The sequence below is a fragment of the Carex rostrata genome, chromosome 21 (genome assembly GCF_964058835.1).
Source record: "Carex rostrata chromosome 21, lpCarRost1.2, whole genome shotgun sequence".
NCBI classification, from domain to species: domain Eukaryota; kingdom Viridiplantae; phylum Streptophyta; class Magnoliopsida; order Poales; family Cyperaceae; genus Carex; species Carex rostrata.
In genome coordinates, this window is record NC_135938.1 from 3,976,823 (window position 1) to 4,000,138 (window position 23,316).

The following is a 23,316-nucleotide window of genomic DNA, read 5'->3' on the forward strand; positions in this document are numbered from 1 at the left end:
AAAAAATGTGCATGGTCCCCTAAATACTTTCGTGCTTAGGGATAAATATTTTCGTTCTTCGAGATAAATACTGCTGTACGTAAGTATTAATACCTTATGAAAAAAAAATGACAGCTGGAGTTTTTTTGCATTTTGTGCGGGGTTAATTGCGTGGTTGGTTTTGCGGGGTTAATTATCACTGTCCTATTAAATTATGTTATATTTTTTATGAGACTTATTATATTACTATTTGTTAAGTTTGATTATTTATATTTTTCATGTCATTTTAATTATGTTAGAGTTTTCAAGAAATAATTATTATTATGTGTTGTTAGTTTCTAAGTTGGATTTTTAATTTTTCTCTGTTTATAAGAAGAGATGGCATGTCATCCTCTTCTTTAAGCTCTTGATAATATATGAAATGTTTTTTTTTTTTTTTTTTTTTTAATCTTCTCTCTTCTTGTCTTAATCTCCTCTTAAATTGTTCAATATCTTAGTAAATCAAACAAAAACTGTACACGTGGAATAGAGTTTGGAATGTTGTTGTCATCAGTTGTCAAGATAAATCATTGTCAATAGATTGTAATTGTTTACCTATCTAAAACAAATAGTAACTTCTTCTTTTTTTTAAAGAAAACACAAAATTTAGTATGCAAATGTCGCATAAAAAAAATGAAAATATTGATATATATTATGGACCAATATGCCTTATGCATAGCTTAACTTACTCAATTATAGCACAACCAATTAAAAAAAAACAATGATTAAAAAAAAAAATTCTCAGAGTTTAAACGCTATTCTAAAAATGTCGCATAAAGTTTAATTAGTAAAATACCATTCACAACATGTTCCCAATTTCCTGTCATTTTTCTATCATTTACACTATTCAATCCAACAAATGAATAAAACAATCAACTCACACAAATTATTAGTTAATTAATTAATTAGTGCATAAAAATCTTCCACGTAAGATTTATCTCAGCGTATGTGGGTCCGCCCCATGGAAAATATACCAGTATCACGAACTGGAGTCTGAAAATATAAACAGTGGGGAAATTCTCAGTACAAATACAACAGAAAAATAGTATAATTTGCATTCACAACACCTCAATAAAACAAAGAAAAATCTTACTGAAGTTTTGGCAGTAGGAAATATGTTCCAAAATCTTAGGGTTTCATCTCCTGCACCGGTTACTATAGTCTAGAAAAAAATAAAACACATTTGTCAGATTATTTTTTTATCCATCTGTAGAATTTTTTGCAAAAGGGTCCTCAGAGATAGAATTAGTACCTGGCCATCTGGAGATGCGGCAAGATAGAGTACCCGATAGCTGTGACCCGTCAGAGTTGCTATCTAAATTTTTTTTTAAAGAAAATTAGATTCTCCATAAAAATGCTTTTTTTTTAATGATCATTCTGAGAATTTGGTATGAACTATACCTTTGACATAGAAGGATACTTCCACACCATGATTTGGTTCTGAGAGTATCCATGAGTACTAACTAGCTCATTTGCATTCTTGCACCAAGCCAGATTGCACACCTAAATATGTGCCAAATTTCACTTAAGAATAAGTTTTCAGTAAAATTTTTGTTAAAAACAAAGAAAAGTTACACATTTACTGTATTTGGAAATAACACCCAACATTTTCTCATATTTGCAAACAACAAGAGCATTTTTTTCTGGTTTATTCACATATCTCAACAAGCATGTTGCTTTAAGTTTTTTAAACTAATGTTAAACAAACCATCAGAAAATATATTAAGTTTGCCAATGAGAATTTGTATTCTAGCAATCAAATCACTTCATATTGTAGGACCTACCAGCAGGCACACTATGCACAATTCTACCGGGCTTATTTTAGTTTAATTTAAGGGATTATAAAGAAAGAATTATTACATGTAGGGCCTGAATTGTGACCATCTCTGGTCTGGTTCTCCAAAACACACACACACACACTTGTCTAATATTTTAGTTGTATTAGTACATATGGAAAGAAAAATTCTTGTCTCAAGGATAAAACAATATTGGCTATTATTATATCTTGCATGCTGGAAAAAAGTCAAATAATTGATTTTAGGTACTTGAAGAAAAAGCAAACCTGGCTTCCAGTGTCAATTGAATTGAGCATTTTTCCATTAGCTGTATTCCAAAATCGGATGCATCGATCTGCTGTGCCACCTCCTGATGCAAGAAGCCCATGCTGATGTGGTGACCATGCAATGGCTTTTACTGCTGCTGTGTGTTCTGTCAGACGCAGGATCGGCTGCTGGGTTGACCTCTGATTCCAGACTAATAGCTGTTTCAATTGGTTAAAACATGATTAAAATTCTTTGAATGCAGCAAATTTAATTAGTTGGCAAAACGATATAAGGATTTAGAAGAACTTTTTACTATACCTGGTTATCATTTCCACCTGAAGCCAATTCACGGTCGTCATGTGACCACTTCAGTCCACACACCTAACCAAGATATTCATATTGTTCATAAGAAGAAAAAAAATATCCAGGCTTGCAGATGTGCCATTTTTTTACAACAACTGTACGGTCAAAACCAGATGGTGAATGAAAGAGCTGCGCGTCATAGTAATGGCAGCAGATGCCAATAATTACAGCAGTACAAAATTATAGTATCACCAAAGATGTGCCAAATACAGGTACTGCAGTTGTATTATAACACAAGTATTTTATAAATTTATAATGTTGACTGGCATCACATGTTTTCACCTACCTCAGATCTGTGGCCAGCAAATGTGCTTATGAAATCAGTCGGTACGCGTATGTCATGTTGCAAAATGTTCTTGTCTCTGCTTCCAGAAGATAAGATGCATGAGCTCCAAGCAAGCACACCTGCTCTAGTCTGATGGCCTGAGAAATTTCTAATCCTCTTACATTTTGTGCTGTCCCATATCTGTCAGACATATGAACAACCAGTTGTGTGTACACATTAATAATAAAGGATTCAGTTGGGCTTTTAACAAATATATCATGTGCATTCACCAATTACCGTTGTAAGTAATAGAAACAGTGCATCACGAGTATCAAAAGGCCTATGACACAAATTCATATCAAATAATTTGAATTGATATTTGTAATTGTGTTCTTATCTAGAACTGCACTAGATCAGCATATTTGCAAATTGCACAGTATGTAAGCTTCAGTTGGTGTTTCTCATTATGAAAACTTGAAATGCAAATTTTATGAATCAATGTTCAATGGCCAGGCTGTTTTACTTATTTGAAGCCAAAGACACGCATTTCAGCAAACAGATATGAGCTTCAGTTAGGAATTTCAACAAACAGATAGTGTTCGCTGGTTAAACATTGGTTGTGCATGTGTTAATGTACCTGCACTTCTCCACGACCTGTACCAATGGCAAGGTATGACCCCTCCCTTGTCCACTGTACTGCACAAACACCATCTCTTGAGCCCAGATCACACAATTTTGTAACCTAAGAAAGGAAACCACAAATTATTATACTTACATAACAAGGAGCAAATTTGTGTGTGTGTGTGTCACAGAGATAGAGAGAGAGAGAGAGAGACCTTGCTGGTGGATGCCGACCATAAATAGACACTGGTGCCCAATCCAACGGCCAGTAAATTCTGAGATGACCAATCAACCAAATTGAGGTAGAAATCGTCTTGTAGAGATGGTGCATCCAATACCTACATTTTTTTAACAAATAACTGCATTAATTACCTCGTATTTTATTTCATATAAAAAACCCAGGTCAATTCTCACTACTTCTCAACTGTTGGAATAGAACCATAGTATGGTATGTAGCTGTATGCTGGTCTCAATTGGTTAATTTTCACAGGATTATGGCAAATAATTAAGTTGTGAAAGAATAATAAACAAGGGATTGGAATATTGAAATTACTTTGTGAGGTGATTTGGGTATCTTCCTGGGAGCCTTAGTTGGTGTCGACACTTCTCCCAACCCATTGCTTCCAAAATCCTGTCCCGACCCAAGACCAGCTAAGGGAGAGGCAGGGGAAGGGTGCTCTGTCTTGTACCTGAAGATCTTACTAGGGCTAACTGGCGAACAGGGTGAACCCGTACCTACTTCGGTCCCAAACATCTCTGACCGTAACAGTCTCAAGTAGGCCTCATTGCTTCCCTCTTTTTTCGGAGAGGGTTTCTCCACTAAATTGAAATTTTGAAGCCGTGAACTGGATCGACAGGGGATGAACCGGTCGCTGTATGTTGTTTTGGATGGAGAAGTGATTTTGGGTGGGGGCGTGAAATGAATTGGAACCGGGTCGATACGGAGGCTGGATTGCATGCCTACTGGGAGGTTTAATTTGGTCTTCTTTGTGGAATCCATTTTGATCGGAGGTGTGTCAATCTTTTCCCCCGCTTTTCTTGAATCGAGAAAGAAAGACAAAATCCAATCTTTAGTTCCCTCGCTTCTAGGTTTTCCTTGCTTGATTGAGATAAATAAACCTAGACCTGATATTTCTCTCTTTGCGTTCAGAGAGAGAGAGAGAGAGAAAGGGAGCGGCACTGGGATTCTAGGAAGTAGGAATTTCCAACGGTCGAAAAGAATTAAGAGGAACTCAACTAAACGAAAGAGGAAAGTATCTAATTTGCTAGCTGAACCTGGAGTCTGAATGGTGCATCAGAACGGATTCCATAAATATGAGGTTCAAATTCACATCCGTGCACCGGGTTGATATAGAAAGCGGAAAGGAGACGGGGGTGGGTCGAACCAGGAGCATGACACAGAGTAGCCGTTGGGGCTTGACGTGGTTTGAAATTGTGGGCCCGCACATGCAATTTCCGTGTTGGGCTTGAAAAGGCCTATTATAGGCTTACAGCCTATTTTAAGTGAATTGTACTTTTTAATTTGCTTTGAAAACAAACAGGCCAATACCTTAAAATTTCAAGGGCTTTTTATATTTTGTTTTGTTTTTCGAAGCCCAAAAGTAAAATTGTAATTGTATGTATGTGCAGCGAGAACAACGATTTTGCAAAGGGTAAAATATATTTGCTGTGTAACAAGACCCAGCTAATTTTTTTTATGTATAAAAATATAGTAATACCTTACAATATTAAAATACTTTAGTACTATTCAATCCATACTAGCACTACATCTCTCTCTCTCTCTACAATTTCTATTTTCTTCTTCAACTCACATTAAACTAGAGAGAACACTCATATCTGTAGTATAATCATGAGGAGCCCAAGAAAGTATAGAATCTGAAGGCGACGATACTTCCGGTGAATAAAGGTCGTATGAAGATGAGGTCGCCGAGCTACACGGCCTTCTGACTTGAAACGGTACAACGTCTTCGAGAAGTCCATGTGCATTATTATCTTCATCTCCAACAAGCCCATTTTGTGCCTGGGCTTGGACTCCAACTTGAGCTTGGTCCTGATTGCCAATATCCATTCCTTGATTGTTTGTAATTCCTTCAAAAGGGTCATATGATGTCGCTAATGGGCTTTGCATCGGGCTTTCTAAGGTTTGCGGCTCGGGGTCATCGGAGTTAGTTTTGTGCTTTTTAGATTGATTCATGGCTGATGTGGGCGTATCGTTGGGCCGTGATAGAAGGAAGTGTGAGTATGTATAGTGGAGATGAAGGCCTTCATACGTCACAATCAACGTATCGGGATCTTCTATCGATTTCTCGACATGCTTCTTTGCGTTGCACCTTGGATTTGTGCACCTGTAGTAACTCCTACAGTTTTTTAAGAAAAAAAGTTTGGTTATTAGATAGCCTGTTGATTTGATTCACATTTGTGTACAGGAATTATACAAATTTAACCACTTAAGTCTTTGTGTCTGCTTTGTCAGCAGGGGAGTAGGGAAAAAATTATTTGGTACTTGGACTAGAGGATCTACAATTCTACACTGATTCTTATTTTATTTCCAAGTATATAAATACTATGGAACTAAAATTGTAGCTAAAAACAACAATTTTTTTATTATGAGAAAGGAATTAATAATAAGAAGGAAAGTACAGTGGAATTGGGAAAAGAAAGCAGTCTGTTTCAAGGGGGTTGTGGGGGCATTTATTTGACCCATGCAAAAACTAGGTTCTTAATTTCTAGAGAGAGAAAGAGGTGAAATGGGCCCAATATTCCAAATAGAATCAATAGTACGTGCCCTTTATTAAATTTGCACTTGTACAAAAATCTTTGCACTATTGGAATAGAACCTTGGTAATACATTTGCACTAAAGCAAAAATCTTTGCATTATTGGAATAGTACTGCTGTTTTTCACATCTTCTTTATCCTTTTTTTTGGAGCCCTTAAATGTGAGAAAAAAAATGGCGGTAACATGCCAAATTAAGAAGATGTTAATTTATTGTTTCTAGGCCATTTTTTCTTCTTCTTCTTCTATTTTTAACGTATTGGGCTGGGGAGGAGCATACCTTGTATTTGAATATATGAAAAAAAAAAAATAGTTTTTAAACATTGGAGTTTATTAATTTGCGTGCTTATATATATATATATATATATATATATATATAGAGTACGGCTAACGCGCTTCCTCTAGCATATGGGCCGAAATGCTTCCGGTGGAAATTTGAAATTTCAAAATCCAAAAAGTCGATCTGAACCGTTCATCTTCTTCTCCATATTAATATCTGCTTGGAGACCAAATTTTACATTTTTCTGAAATTTTTTACTATTTATTAAGCCACTTTGAAAATCGCTGATCCAATGGTTTTACTGTTTTGTTAAGCCACCGTTGGATCAGCGATTTTCAAAGTGGCTTAATAAATAGTAAAAAAATTCAGAAAAATGTAAAATTTGGTCTCCAAGCAGATATTGATATGGAGAAAGAGATGAACGGTTCAGATCGACTTTTTGGATTTTGAAATTTCAAATTTCCACCGGAAGCATTTCGGCCCATATGCTAGAGGAAGCGCGTTAGCCGTACTCTATATATATATATATATATATATATATATATATATATATATATATATATATATATATATATATATATATATATATATATATATATATATATATATATATATATATATATATATATATATATATATATATATATATATATATATATATATATATATATATATATATATATATATATATATATATCCATACAGTACCCTTGCGTACAGTATGTAAACTAACCAATCTCGTGGAGATTCTAGAAAGTTTCCCATGGTAAAATGGAAACAATAATGGCAGTTAGTCATAGTGATAATTAAACTAACCATTGTCTTTCAAAATAAATAAATAAATAAATAACGATCATTATGTAGAGGCGGAGTTACACTATATGAATGGGGTCATCTGACCCTCACTTTATTTCAAAAATTATATATTTATAGACAATTTATGTATAGTTCAGAGTAAAATTATGAATAATGTAAAATTGATTCTTATTCGCAGCGCATGAAAATTTTATATGATTGATTTTCATTCACGTTTAACTTTCATAGTTTGAATGTCTGGCTCCGCTCCTGATTATACATAGTGATGATGATAATAACAATACAATACCTTGCTTTAATTGTTATAGTAAAACATATGTACTTTTTACATTTATCTATATAAACCCATACATCCAACGTGTGTATATATTAATATATGATAAACTTTCAACATTTTAAAGTTGTACAACCAATTAATTAATTATATATATACACCAAGCTTCGTCGTTTGCTTCTCTCTTACTAAGTTGAGAATTGTCATCAATGAATTGAGACAACAAATTTAATTAATGCTGACCTTATTCCTTATAGGCCTAAACAACCCCATATCGCTTGTCTCATCACTTTAAAGAAAAAAGTACAATAATATTCTAAATAGATAACAAAGAAAATGTCAAGTACTATATGTAAATTAAATTTAACCTTGGATTGGGGCTATTTTTTATTGCCTTTTGCCCATACTTCCTCCATTTGTAGCCATCATCTGTTAGCCCATTTCCACAAGCCTTGATTTTTATTGTATACTTGTTCTCTATTTTACCCAATCCCTTCTCTGGTAAAGAAAGGCTGCACCAACAAAAAAAATTTAATAATTACAGTAAATTCTCAATTGTTAGGTATATATGCTACATACCAAGCTTTAATTCACTGATAAAATTAACAACATATATATATTTAGAGAGAAAGATATATACGAGCGGTGCAACTACGTACATTGGTCTAGAATTGTTCCATCTCTCATTTTCGTTAATCCGACCGGTTAATGATAAAGCACTCTCTATGTCACCGATTGTCGGGCCTGAATACACAGTTGAGATAAGCTTGTTCACCATTGATTCTTGGCGAGAGTTTAGGTCGGAATCTGTACAATGAGAAGGGAAGAACTTTGGTTGTGATTTCTCTAGCAATTCCTTTAGGAGATCCTCCCCAAAGTATTGATGCCAATTAGAATCTCTCCCGTCCAATTCGGCGGTCATGATGAGATTTCGAAAGAAAAAATGTTTACGTTAGAAGTAGAAGGTATTATAGGATATGAAGATAGAATTTGCTTATGATGAAAGCTTTTGGAGATTGCCTATGTGACTTGTGCACTATATGCCCTTTTAAAGGGGGCGCTGAAGGCTAATATAACTTTTACCATTTTTAAAGACCAAAATGCCCCTCATTGCAAATTGTTTTTCCCCTACTGAAGAAAATTAATCTTGCAGTTTCTAACTTTCTTTATTGAGCTAGGGTTTCTAAAACCCTATGTATGTTACCTTTTAAGTTGAACTAAGAGCACCTGACCCATATCAGTATAGCTATCCCAAGGTATTCAAAATTATTTCAACTAATGCAATTGTCAACAACTAAAGTATAATTTGGATGGACCCTCTCTCAACTAATACTTGCAGCTTTTTAAGCATGGGGCTTTTAATGTGTTGTTTGATTATTAATGGTTTGAGAATCCCATCTTATCAACCAAATTTAATAAACATTGAAGGGCATAAAATACAAAAAAATTGTTGTGTGGTTAAGTGATAAGTTCCATTTGAAGGAACATTCCCTTAGCTACAGTATTGATTAAGGCAATGGATGTGGGTCTCTTTCTAATCAACCACCACACTAACATAGGTACAAACTAGAAAGGGTCTCAATCACATAGAATATATATATTTAATGAATTTTCTGCAAGGCCCCTATAAAATTTTTGTATAATATATACGTGCAAATATATATATATATATATATAAACCCGTTTGATTAAAAATGAGAGTATCTACATCTCATATATGAAATCACAATATGAAAAAAGTAATTTTATGCCTATCTATAATTGTTTTCAACATGGAATCGCAGAAGTGGTATGATCGATGTGCATATTAGAGATTAAATTCATTTTGATGTACGATCAGAGTTGTTCAATTAGCATAAGATTCGGGTGGACAACTTCAAGAGTCGTGCGGATCAAGTGTGCACGAATTTTGATTTCTATCATACGGCACTGACTAGATATCAGACCAAAATCTTAAAGTTGTCTGTTCGAATCATTATACTAATCGAACGACTCCGACTGTATATACATCGGACTGAATTTAATCCGATGCCCATCGAACTCCTCCCAGCTACTCGGATCCTTTCAACATATATATGTCTCTAGTATAGAGATTGTTTTCCATATAATATTTCATTTAATTATTGGGGTTATGCGCATGATATTTCTGTTCCTACAAGATTTTAATAGGGTAAAACAGAAAAATTGGCCTTATTGTTTAATTTAGCCTTCCTACGTACCTAATCAGAACCCTATTCTACTAAGAAGATCCTGGAATGCTCCTATTAAAACCCTAAATAATGAAAGCATGAAGACAGTTTCTCTACCTATTTCAATATACCACTACAAGCCCTAGCTAGTCCCAAAATTTCTTTCTCTAACTAAAAGACACAACCAAAAGGGTTCAACTAAAGATTTGGAGTAGGTTAAGCATTACCCGAGGGCATTTTAGTCATTTTGATTTTTGCTACAATGAGGTGCTGAGGTTTATCCTTCTGAATCCTATCTTCTTCAACATACAACCAAACGGTATTGCATAGGCGTGACGAAAGCATAGAATGCTACAATATTTTCATGTTTTTTGTGAAGTTGACTTTGGAGAGAAATACAATCAGGGTAACTAAGAATGGTTAAAGTAAAAAAGAAATTTAGAAAGAGAACAAGAAATAATTAAAGCTAGGAGGGATATAATGTGACAAAATGTTGACCGACAGAGAGAGTGTGGGGATGGACAAGTCTGGTTCTTATGTGGAAAAATCTGTCAGATATAATGTGCAGCAGCACATAAATACATGTAATATATAAGCAATTATTACTTTTTAACCATTTTTCAAATTTGAATTATAATGAATCTCAATTGAAACAGTATGTGTGTGTGTGTATGAACAAGAATGTTCGCTGTAGTCACAAGATTTATGAATTATACCCGAATTATTTTCGAATTACGAATTTTTGACATTGCCGAACCGAACTTGAATAATTCATTTGTCACTATGCATGTAATAAGCAATTTTTACTTTTAACCATTTTTAAAATTTGAATTATAACGAATCTCAATTGAAGCAGCATATATATATAATGTATGAACAAGAATGTTCGCTATGCCCAAGAATAGATCGAGTTTAGTTGATCCTCATTTTATTCTAGAATTCTACAAATATACCCCCTATTTCATATATTTTAAACAAAAACCGCATTTATTTAAAAAAAGGAACCCCCAAGCTTTAAAAAAAATATTTTCTAAGATTGATTTTGATATTATTTAAAAAAAAATTGATAACTAACCTGATTTTTTGAATTATGTTCTCATGACCCAGCAAGAGAACATTAATGTTAATATACATATTTTCTCAAAAATATTAGTATACAGATTATGCAATGTACCTTTAACTTTGTAATGTTAATTTTTAAATGTTAGTTCTTATAAAAAAATATTTATCTCTACTTTATTCTAAATATACTGGGAATAAGTTTCTTTGATCGTTTGTTAGAAATAAATACTTATTTTAGCTTCGAAGGAAATATATGTTTTATATATCATCCAAAATAAAAAATTTAAATAAATCTGTTTTTTTTTTTTTTTAATTAAGAAGATGCGAGTCGTAATCTCAAATTTATTTTAAAATCCATCGTATGATTGGCCACACAATTAGTGCCACAGATACCACAAAGCGGTGTGGAGAAACTGTAAAATCATCTCCAATTTGCATATTTAGGTAGGCCCATTTCCCCTGTTCAGAACCGAAATAATAAAAATTAGCTGTAGCATGGGGGGCAATTTACATAAAGAAATGCTGATATGACAAATAATAAGACACATAAATTAAAAAGGTCAACCTTTGGGTGGGGCAGAGCGTGCTATAGAACCTTAGGTGGCACTTGCATGAGAAGTTTGTCCATTCATGTCACATGCATAGATCTCATGAAACCGCATGATGCATGATCATGTTCTAATCAAGCATGCATCATGTATGTGTTTTTGTGTGGCTTCATTACCCCACCATACAAGAAACTTCCAATATTTCTTGTTTTTTAACAACTTGACTTCTAACTAATTAATCCTACTCCACTTATGGTAAAGTATACTTACATATTTTTATTTCATGGGAGTTGATATATAGCTAATATCAAATGTTGTTAGGTATTTAATTTTTAATTTTTATTTTCTAGATAGGTGGAAGAGTTATTTATTAATTAATTAATCATACTTTTTATTTCTAGTCAAACATGGAGATAAGAAAGAATTGAGTCAGCATTGACTAGTGTTAACAAGGTCAAAGATGGGAAAATGGAGAAAAAAAATAATTGAGAGCATATTTCCTGACAATTTGTGGGGCCCTTATTCTGGCCCAGAGATGGAGCGCTCTGATCTAATGGCCCCATTTGAAGGGGTAATTATATACAAGAGGTATCTGAGTTGTGTGAGCAATGCACCTCTGTGCTTATAAATGCTAATATTACTGTTTACACCATCAGCAGGCAAACTTCTCAGTGAGGTGTTGTTGTCAGATGCATAAATTTTTCATTGGAGGGTCAGTGTTATATTAAACGTTTAAATTGAGGTAAAAAAATATAATATAAGGATTAACAATTGACGCAATTAAAAAATAATATGAGGATAAATCAAGGTTGAAACTATAGTATTTTTTCCAAAATTTTATAAAATAAAAAAAGTTGAAACTAGGGCTGCACAAAAAATTCATAGTTCGTGATTCGATTCGAGTTTGATTCGAAAAAAGTTCGTAAAAAATTCGATTCGAAATAGTTCGTAATTAATTCAAACCAAATTCAAACTGGACCTGGTTCGTTCAAAATAGGTTCGCGAATTATTCTAGTTCGAAATTCAAAGTAATGTGAACCGTTGATTTCCCCTGATGACTTAAAAGTTAAAACATTAGACCGCCCAGCCATAAGTCATAACTCGTAAGTTGTAACTCTCACTCTCAGTTCTAAAATCCTAGATTACTTTCATCTCTCGCTTTTGGCAACTACGATCACTCTTCCTTGTCGTAAAAAAGTTCGTAAAAAATTCGATTCGAAATTAATTCAAATCAAACTTAGTTCGAAATTAACTCAAACCAAACTCAAACTAGGGTAAGTTCTATTCGTTTGCAACCCTAGTTGAAACTATAGTATTTTTTTTTTCAAAAATTTATAAAATAAAAAATAGATCGGATAAGCGGATAAAAGGTTCACATCGGACTTTTGCACTTTTGCAAAAAAAAATATTCACGTTAACAAATTATGCTGAAGAGAAAGGGGAGGTAGCATAACTGACTAGAAAAAAATTCTAGAACTGTTGTATCTAAAGATCAAGAGTTTGATTTCTCCCCACGACTTTATAGCTTTAGCAACAATTTTTTTTTTTAAAAAACAAATTATGCTGAAGTCTTAGTTAAATAAAGTTAAGATCAACAACTTATTTAAGGAGAAATAAAATTCAGTAATTATATATTTTACCATCAACCAAATTTTGTGAGAAGCTGACCTATGAAAAAATTACCAACACCAAATGTCAATTCTGCTGGTCGATATGATTGTACATAATCGGATCAGCTATGCAACGCGAGTATCTTAAAGCGTAGGTCTCGGCCATGCCCATATAATTGCATTTTGCCTGGAGGCCCATTGGATTTATCGTGTAGAAAATGGGCCTTCGGCCCATATTTCAAATAGTGCACCCGCAGTATTATTGCCAGGCCCAGTTCTGTTAAGTCTGATGATAAAGGGCCTCATTCCGCACTATCAAGACATCGAAAACAAACTAAAAATATTATTTTTCTTTTATGAAAATTAAAGCTATTCTCCCAAAATCAGCATTAACAATATTATTTTTTCAAATGTGAATCATGATTTGCGTAGAGTACTTCTGAATAAAAATGAAACTACTAATTAATTACTATGAATTTCGAAGTTCATAAAGTGTAACCAACCATTAACAATATTAAATGTTAGTGTAAAAAACAACGTGACTACATGCAATTGGTAGACCAATTAATACAGAACAAAAATGTCCATAACAATTTTTAGCGGTTTTCAAAATAAGTAATATACGGAGAGTTTTTATGATTGTTATCTTCATATTATGGAGAGAGGGAGATGTAATTGAGATGAGATGATAGCATAGTTGGCTATGAGAAAAAGTTCTAAAACTATATACAAGAGTGGGAGAGTATCCACGAGGGTAAAATACTGACATAATGGTGATTTTTCTATTAGCGACAGTAGTATCCGCAACGGTATACGGTATACCGATAGTATCCCTCGTCCATTCTTGTGGTAACCTAAAGGATGATAGATCGAGTCCCAATCATGATTAAGAAAAAAACAGAGAGGGAAATGTAATCAAATATTTAGAGGCCATTTTTATTTTATTTATTAATTTGTTTGTCAAGTATTACGAGATATGTAACTTTTATTTCATTTTTCTGCTCAATATTTATTGAACAATTTCTTTTTTGATTCGTTTGATTGTCTAGTATTTTAATTTATTCATAAAATATAAATATAAGATAAAGGACTTTGATCCCATTCTTATTTTCCGAAAAAAAAAATAGTGATCTTCAAAAAATGTATACTTGTACTTGCACTAATTAATGCTGACAATATTTTGAATAAGATAGGCGCTTAGTTAAATACACTGTTATAATTGCAAGAAGATGAAAACGCCATTCTAAAATGGCAAGGCAAAACTTAATCATTTTTTTAAAAATTAAAAATTCAAATCCTCTTTTTTATTTAAAAAAAATAAATTAATGAAACTGCATAAAAAAAATCTATCACTTTTTTGAAGTTTGAATTTTTAATTTCTAAAAAAATCAGACTTGAGTTTATAATAAACTAATAACTCTAGGTGGCCGAAATTATATATGTGATTGCCGACAAATATTGTTGCAAATCGAAACCTCTAGACGGCTGTAAAGCCTGTAATTGTGGAACTCTGACTGTATAGTGTAAAGAAAGATTTTGCTGACCAATGAATCAGTGATCTGTGTGCACTGTGCATGTATGGTACAACCTAGAGTATCTTCATAGCTAGAAAAGATTACAAGCAAATAAGCAATGGACGAATCGATCCCATCGTGCCAATGTATGGAATTTGTGCGCACGTCAACGAGTACATTCAAATTTGACATTTGCACCCACGGGTTTTCTCCTCAAAAAAAAAATTTGACATTTGCAAATCCCTTTGAAGTCTTATCTTCATTAATTCTCCTTAAACTGGATACTATTTTGTTATTATTGGTGCACAAATACCCGGTGCACGAGATCCCGCCAGGTTTAGATAGATGTGGTCCATCACGGAACGTCATGGCATGGCGGAGTTAGCTCCATTACGGAACGGCATAGCACTTGTGTCAGTTACGTGCTGTGACTCGCGTGTCCTGTGCCGTGATCATTTGCGTACCATGACTGTCTTTTGAAACTTTGACACGTCACGGCACTGCACGGGAAAGATCTAGGCACGACATGGAACGTAGTCACGGGAGTCACTTATAATAAGGACCATTAGGTATTGATTAAATGGTGAGTCTTGAATAAACTAACTTAAATTATGATTAAATGGTCACAAGTCATGTGAGATACGTTTGGATACGACGTGACAATTCGCATGCCGTGACCACCCATTAATATTTTAGTCATAACACGACATGTGAAAAATTAACTTGATTATGACACAACACAATACGTTTTTTCCACTGTGTGGAATGACTTGTCATTATAATATTGTGCAAAATTTTAAAATCATAAAATACTTTATAAATATGTTATAGAAATGTAGATTAGAGTATCTCCATCTCATTTGGAAATAAATTATTTCATTAATGTCAGTTGGAAAAGAGATAGGTGCAAATTTAAATCATATCATACATGTAAACTTTATGGGATCGACTAATTATCCCCTATTTAATTTCTCTCATTTATCCTTCAGTCAATAATTACCTGTGGAGACTGCTCATTAATTGGACATCATTAATTACTTGGGGGACCACATAATATTTGATATATTCTACAATTGATACACACAAATAACGATACCTATATGCGCAAGTGTTAATATATAATATATCAAGTATTCATACCTAAGATATCAAGTATTTCGAAAAAAAAAAACTGAACACATCACACACTCATCTTTTACACGTTTTTAGAGGTGAATTTTTTTTCTCCGTTCAATCTCGCCAATATTTCTAACAATCTGTGAGAAAATTTGCAAATTTAAAACCATGAACATCTTCTACGCAATTTTCTCTTTCAAATGAGATCAATGATGACATACTTTTGGGTTGTTCATTGCGCAAGTATTAATACCTCATCATGCAAGTATTCATACATCGTCATGAATATCTTGTCGTGTAAGTATTCATATCTGGTCAAGCAAGTATTCATATCTCCTTGTACAAGTATTCATACCTCGTAATGTAAGTATAAATAATTAATGTCTGAAGTGTTTGTACCTTACATATTTTATCATTTTTTTTCATATGACACTGGATGACGTCTGAAAATATTAATATCAAGTATTCATACTTGCACAATTAAGTGTGAATCTTTATGTTGTAAAGTATTCCTGAGAAATCGCCAAACTTGCTACAAGCATTAATTACATGGTGGGGACACTACCTATATGGGGGACCATAAATGTCGCTCGAAAGCGAAAGAAGCTGGGACCACACGGGAAAAAACAACAGCTACGAGGACCATCAACACAAAAAAAGATGCGTAACCACCACACAATCGCCCACGCTTTTAACAAAAATATTAATATCTAAAATCGTAAATATTCATACTTATGCATTGAAATATGACTTATTATGTTGTAAAGTAACATAATCAATTGATTTGTTGGTTCTTGAACATATTGATAGTTACTGAGAAAAATATTCATACTTATAACTGAAGTATGAATTTTTACATTGTAAAGTATCTTAATTTAATATTTATTTTTACAAATGACTTTGTTTAGCACTTGATTGTATTAATATGTAATATAGAAAATATTCACACATGCGCATTGATGTACAGATATTTACATTGTAGACTATGTGCAAATATTCATACCTTGTAGTAAAAATATTCATACCTCACCGTAAAATTATTCATACCTCGTCGAGCAAGTATTTATACCTCATCATGCAAGTGTAAATAATTCATATGTCAAGTATTTGTACCCAACAGATTCTATAAATTGTTTTTTATATGACACTGCATGATGTCAGAAAGTATTAATATCAAGTATTGCAAATATTCATACCTTGTCATATAAGTGCGAATAGTTCATGTATTTTTTGTATCTAACAATTTTTTTTTTCATATGACACTTGATGATGCCTGAAAGTATGAATATCAAGTATTGCAAGTATTCAAACCTTGTCATGTAAATGTGAATAGTTCATGTACCAAGTGTTTGTATCTAACAAATTCTATTAATTTTTTTCCATATGGCACTCGATGATTTCTGAAAGTATTAATATGAAGTATTGCAAGTATTCATATCTCGTAATGCAAGTGTGAATAGTTTATGTATCAAGTGTTCGTATCTAACATATTATATCAAAATAAAATTCCTTACGATATTAGATGACGTTTGAAAGTATTAATATAATATTCATACCTCATAATGCAAGTGTGAATAGTTAATGTATAAAGTGTTTGCATCTAATAGATTTTATCAAAAAAAGATTCTTATGGAATCGAATGACATTTGAAAGTATTAATATCAAATATTTCAAGTACTTATACCTCGTCAAATATTCAAAGTATTTATTCCAAGTATTCAATCTTCATGAATAGTAAGCATTATTTCAACTTTCAAGCAGTTATAATTGGATATGATTCACAAAAATATTGATGTGGCTTATATCATAGCTAGATTGACAAGATTATACAATTTTATTGTCAGCAAATTCTGATAAATCAGAAACACTTATGTTTCTCTCTAACAAAAAAAAAAGTATAGTAAAAAATATTGATCATTCAAAAGTATTGACATATTGAAAGGTTTAAATATTTTTTTTGTACTTGGATTAAATTCGAATTTTTCCTCAAAAAAAGAAAGGAAAGAAAAAAGAATAATCGATCGGCCTTTTTTACAAAGTTTTCTGTACTTGAAATTGAAACTACAGACGAAAATAAAGAAGTGATAAATTAGCGATTGGAGGAGAAACCCAAGGAAAATACAGCTCGATTTTGATTTCTTAAGAGAGCATTTTTGACTTCATACAGCGCGTTGTTACATGATATATTAGGACTACATAGTCTACATGTAATTGATGAACTGCATGAAACTAAAACTGCGTGTTAAAATCTTTACCCGAAAAGTTTGTAGGCAACATAAGTAAAAGAATGAGAAAGCATGCTCTGTTTTGATCGGTTGGTTTTTTATTACTAAAAAACCGACCAACAGAAGGTCGGAAATGACTTTAGCTGTTGGTTTAAAAGGTCCCCATCTATTACAAAACATTCGCCAAGTAAAAAGACATGACACATATTGTTGCAAAATATAAATTTGTAGCCAACTATATTACTGTACATATTTTATACCCAAGTTGCATTTATAGAATGTCAAAAGCTGAAATAAGCGTTGGAAAAGTAGTGCATTTTTATTATACTCGGTATTCGGTAGAAATTATAGGTAGGATGGTATTGACGATCTTAATAATAATAACAAATTTATAATTTTAAACTTCAAGGTTGTGAAAGAATTAAATCGGCCCAGGCCCAGATAATATGTAAGAGAAATCAGATGCGGAGAGAAAAGTGCTTTTTTTGTTTTTTTTTTTTTTTTTTTTTTAAGAAACAGTTAAGTTGTTAATTTTGATGATTAATGAGTTAGTTATAGAAATGTAGTTAGATGGGGGATAAATGGGGGTATAAAAATCTTTATTCAAGCTTTATATCAAATTTTATCAATTTTATGTACACGATCTCATTCTGAACATTGAATTTTAAAATAAAATTATTTGATAATATGACAAAAACGTCAAATAATACATACTATATATATACTAAGAAGAGGGTTCAAATGCCTCCAGCATGCCCTCATTTTTAAAAACATTAATAACTCAAATTTAAAACTTAAAGGTCAAAATTAAATTATTGGATATGATCTATATCATTTTATCTATGCACGTGTAAAAAATTATAACATTTCAATTTTGTTTTGATTGTCATCAAGAGCTTATAAAAAACACATTAATATGGATAATTTCTAAACATTAATTTTTCAACGTATTTATTCACATTTAAACGAAATCAAAATGTGATAATATTTTATGAATACACAAAGAAAATAACATAGATAACCCTCCTCGTATACTAATCAGATGACTTTTATTTAATGCACATGTTACATTTAGGGCTGGCAAAAAAATTCGAGGTTCGTAATTCAATTCGGGTTTGATTCGGGTTTGATTCGAGTTTAATTCGATTCGAAATGGGTTCGAAATGAAACGAACCAAACCAGGTTCGGTTCGGAATTAATTCAAACCAAACCCAAACCTAGTCTGGTTCGATCGAAATAGGTTCGTGATTTTTTTTTGGGTTCGGAATTAATTAAAATCACTGGCCATTCATTTTACCCGATTAAATAGAATCTCATAAAATCCAACCGATCATTTTACCCGATCATTTAACCTAACCGTTCATTTTACCCGATCATTTAACCTAGCCTCCGACGAAAGAGCCATTCATTTAACCTAGCCGTCCCCAGCCTCCCACGCTCTCATCTCGCTTTCTCTCTAACTCGCTCTCATCTTGCTCTCATATCGCTCTAAACCCTAACTTGGCCGTCGCTCCTCTCTGTCTCGCAAGTCGTAACTGCTCTCTCTCCTCTCTCTAATCGAACAGTACACCTCACGATCTGTTTCAGTACTGCACTAGACGGGCTTCGGAGCTAGGGTTTGGACTTCGGAGCTAGGATTCCAGCACCAAGGCATAGCTCCGTCGATTGGAAGTCTTTCACTGACCTAGGGTTCCAGCACCGTTGTTAGCAAGGCGATTGAACACCAACAAAGGTAACCGATTTAATTGGCACGCTATGCATAGTACCTTTGCCTCACTCTGCCAATTGATTGCCTCATCCTTTGTTTTTCTTGCCTTGGCTAGATTTTAAGCAAAACAAAAATAGTATAATACCTATTTCTTCTTATACTGGTCATTACCAGTAACTTATCTGAATCCGATATACTGGTAAAACCTTTAGTAAGAAACTGGTTTGCCAATTTTAAGCTTAATTAGTTCCCCAGGTAAGTGCTAATAAGCTATGTATTCGAGGGCTCAATTTTTCCTTGATGTAAATCTCTACGTTCATGCTCATCCATATTCTTTTATTTGCTTGCAAGTGGTTTTTGGCAATGAGAAGCATGGTCACCTCGCTCTCTGTATAATTCGAAGGCAATTTTTCTGCCAAGTTCTTAGGCTTAGTATTGAAGTTGGCAACCTAGACAGAGTAGCAATGTGAGTTCTTTTTTTATTTTTATTCTTAATTAGAGTGATTTCTGAACTGAATGTTGCTGGCTTGTTGCAGATTTATGAACTGGATTCTTAATTTGAGTTATATTTAATCCTTTCCTACAGATTTGAGCCCTTCTCAATTGTGTAGAGTTGGATCTGTTGTTTCAGTTGCGGATTGGCAAATTAGTTTAGGTATGTTCCTTATAATTAATTTTAGTAATTTACTTGGGGATTCTTTCTATTTTATCTTTTATATACTTGCTGATTTGCGTTTAGGTATGTTCCTTGATTCTTTCTATTTTATCTTTCTAATTTGAGTTTAGGTATGTTCCTTTTATATACTTGCTGATTTGCTAATTTTAGTAATTTTAGTAATTTACTTGGGGATTCTTTGCATATTTAATTATACTTGCTAATTTGCACCTTTTCTATTTTAATTAGACTTGCTGATTTGCATCTTTGTTTATTTGCTTAATTTTTTTTATAGAATGTCGCGGGTTGAATCTTCTCGTACTCCCACTAATGAGGTGGAAGAAGGTGAAACTATAGATACCGACAATGGCAGTGAGAAAATTCTCATAGATGTTGATGAGACTACGGTGGTTGACCCAACTGAAGAAAAGGTAAAGGGAAAAGGTTCGAAAGCCGGATGCAAAAGAAAGTCGGAAGTGTGGGAGTGGTTTAAAACGTTTGATGTGGATCTGAAAGGGCCCAAAGGGACAACAGTAAAGATACAAAAGGCAGAGTGTACCCAATGCAAAAAAAGGTACAATGTGAACCTAAGTGGTAGTACTTCTCACCTCTTAAAGCATGTTAAAGCCTGTTTTGAAATTAAACGAGTCAAAGGAATATCACTATCGGGTACGTTGAAATTCCCAAATAATAACCAAGTTGGACTTGATGTAGTGAGAGGGAGCGGGGGTTATGATCACATAAAATGTCGGGAGATTATTGGCCACAAGTTATCGACTGTTACCAACAGTACATGTATGTGAAGTTTGTCAGATGATTTCTTGAGTAAGATGTCTCAAGTCATGTATGTGAAGTTTGAAAAGTATTGGGGAGAAGTTAGTCTTTTAATGACTGTTGCTTCTATATTAGATCCAAGGTTCAAAATGAATTTGATCGGATTTTGTTTCAAAAAGTTGTACCAAAGTTATGAGGTTGATGCTCGTATTGAAGAGGTTAGAAGCAAGGTTGAATTGCTTTTTCAAAAATATGAAAGGGAATATGTGGCTTCCAATAGTGTACCGAGTTCTTCAACCTTGCTTCTAGATGGTACCTCTTTAGATAATACCCAACCCGAGGATGACTATTTTCATTTTGTGATTGAAAACCAAACCGAAGAGTCTCCAAAAACAGACCTTGAGGTGTACTTAGAAGAAAGGGTTCTTGTTGTGGGGCAAGGAGAGAAATTTGATGTGTTGGAGTGGTGGAAAGTTAATTGTGTGAAGTTTCCAATTTTGAGCAATTTTGCTCGAGATGTCCTTGGCATTCCAATATCAACAGTCGCCTCTGAGTCGGCTTTTAGTGCCGGAGGTCGTGTACTAGATGACTACAGAAGTTCCCTATCTAAAGATATGGTCGAACTTTTGGTTTGTGGAGGTGATTGGATAAGAGCAAGTTCAACTGTCACATTACACACTTTACAAGTAAGAGACGAGGGTTACAAAATCTATTATTCATTTATTTGATTATTGAAATAGCTTTCACACTTATCTTTTGTTTTTGTTAATATTTTCAGCAAGCAGTCAAAGAAGAGGAGAACCTTGAAGTGAAAATACCGATGACAAAAACTGATTAGAGAAGCTTAATATTTCAGCATGCTCAACAGGTAACTGATTAGTGAAAATAATATTTTCTTGTTCTAGCTTTTTGCTTGGCTGCTGATATGAATGGTTGAAATATTATTTTCTTGTTCTAGCTTTGCTTGGCTGCTGATCTAAATGGTTGTTTTGGCTGTGCTGGTTGTTTTGGTTGTGTTGGCTGTGTTGGCTGTGTTGACTGTGTTGGATGTGCTGTGTTGGCTGTGTTGGATGTGTTGTGTTGGCTGTGCTGGTTGTGCTTCTCTGTAAGCTGGTTGTGTTGACTATGTTGTGTGTTGGCTGTGCTGGTTGTGTTTCTCTGTAAGCTGGTTGTGCTGGTTGTAGCTCCTCTCTGTGTTGACTATGTTAAGTGCTTTTACTGTCATGCCTTACCTGTTTTGCTGGCATGTCTGTAAGTTGTTGGCTATGGATATTAGGATGGGTGTAATCGTGTTTTACCTATGGTCAATGATGTAAATAATCGACATGGCTGAAACCTTGATACTGCTTCTTTTGGAGTTCAGTGTCTAGTTTAGGATGCCACATATGATACTACACATGATACTGAGACCTATTATGGCATTGGTTTTCTGTTTCTGGTAGCTTTCTATTTTCTGTCACATGATACTGAGACCTATTCTGGCATTGGTTTTCTGTTTCGGGTAGCTTTCTATTTTCTGTCACATGATACTGAGACCTATTATGGCATTGGTTTTCTGTTTCGGGTAGCTTTCTATTTTCTGTCTATTTTTCATTTGAACTATTGTATGTGATTGGTTGTGCTATTGTATGCTGTTTAATGGATTAATCAATGGATTGTTTAATGGATTGTTCTATTTTCTGTTTATTTTTGCACTTGTTTAATATTTTGTTCAAAATCAGATCTCATTTCGAACCTATTTCGAACCAAACCGAACCAGTTCGAATATGTACCGAACCAAACCCGAACTGATCTATGAGGTTTGAAATCAGATTCAATTTCGAACCAGGTTTGGTTCGAAATTATTTCGAATCCGAACCCGAACCCGGGTTAGGTTTGGTTTGGTTCGGTTCGTTGCCAGCCCTAGTTACATTCATATCCAAAAAGAAGTTAACTATTAGAAAAATTATGTCCAGAGGATGGGATGGATGAAAGAAATGGAGAGAGAGAAAAAGTTTAATGGAGCAGAGCCAGAGAGGAAAGGTGACAGACTAGTATGGTGGCCACAGGCCCACAGCCCACAAAGAAAGCAGTGAGACCCCACCTGAACCTGGTAGGTTGCAACTTTCAAACCTGATATATTATGCATGACCTTTTCATCTCTCTCTCTCCGACTCTGCGTTGAAATGAGAGAGATTGAGAAAAAGGTGCATAGTGAGCGAAGCAATCGTCCTCGGGCTCTGCTTTGTTTTTTGTGTTGTTCCAATCAGCTTCCGTGGTTGAGATATTTTTTGTGTTATTCCAATCAGCTTCCGGGTTAAGATATTTTTTGTGTTGTTCCAATCAGCTTCCGGGGTTGAGATATTTTTTGTGCTGCTTTCATGCATGAACATGAGAACCGTTTGATTGATCAAGTCGGGTTGTCTGAGGAGCGCTATACTAAGTAGGGGTGTCAATGGCACCCTTTTACCCGTTTATCCGAC

The 23,316-nt window shown here is 33.8% G+C and overlaps 2 protein-coding genes across 2 annotated transcripts; both read right to left on the minus strand.

Moving 5' to 3' along the window:
* Positions 1-790: 790 nt before the first annotated feature.
* LOC144573207 (protein FIZZY-RELATED 3-like) lies at positions 791-4,444 on the minus strand. The gene is made up of 10 exons (XM_078322919.1): positions 3,863-4,444; positions 3,525-3,647; positions 3,326-3,430; positions 2,710-2,889; positions 2,379-2,441; positions 2,081-2,278; positions 1,420-1,521; positions 1,271-1,333; positions 1,112-1,180; positions 791-1,011 (listed from the first exon to the last, which is right to left on the minus strand). Exons 1-10 carry the CDS (start codon positions 4,307-4,309, stop codon positions 958-960), a joined length of 1,404 nt encoding a protein of 467 aa, XP_078179045.1. The 5' UTR covers positions 4,310-4,444; the 3' UTR covers positions 791-957.
* Positions 4,445-4,950: 506 nt separating this feature from the next.
* WRKY49 (WRKY DNA-binding protein 49) lies at positions 4,951-8,475 on the minus strand. The gene is made up of 3 exons (XM_078323295.1): positions 8,113-8,475; positions 7,822-7,965; positions 4,951-5,666 (listed from the first exon to the last, which is right to left on the minus strand). The coding sequence occupies exons 1-3, from the start codon at positions 8,373-8,375 to the stop codon at positions 5,117-5,119; spliced, it is 957 nt and encodes a 318-aa protein (XP_078179421.1). The 5' UTR covers positions 8,376-8,475; the 3' UTR covers positions 4,951-5,116.
* Positions 8,476-23,316: the final 14,841 nt, after the last annotated feature.

What these genes read in the sequence shown, in the direction of transcription:
- LOC144573207 (XM_078322919.1), bottom strand. Translation starts at nt 4,309, where the DNA reads ATGGATTCCACAAAGAAGACCAAATTAAACCTCCCAGTAGGCATGCAA. An exon ending in GGTCGGCATCCACCAGCAAG is followed by an intron (nt 3,431 to 3,524) that starts GTCTCTCTCTCT and finishes TTCCTTTCTTAG; the next exon opens with GTTACAAAATTGTGTGATCT. An exon ending in TTCCTACTGCCAAAACTTCA is followed by an intron (nt 1,012 to 1,111) that starts GTAAGATTTTTC and finishes TTATATTTTCAG; the next exon opens with ACTCCAGTTCGTGATACTGG.
- WRKY49 (XM_078323295.1), bottom strand. Translation starts at nt 8,375, where the DNA reads ATGACCGCCGAATTGGACGGGAGAGATTCTAATTGGCATCAATACTTT. An exon ending in TGGAACAATTCTAGACCAAT is followed by an intron (nt 7,966 to 8,112) that starts GTACGTAGTTGC and finishes TTGTTGGTGCAG; the next exon opens with CCTTTCTTTACCAGAGAAGG. An exon ending in AAAAATAGCCCCAATCCAAG is followed by an intron (nt 5,667 to 7,821) that starts GTTAAATTTAAT and finishes AAAAAACTGTAG; the next exon opens with GAGTTACTACAGGTGCACAA.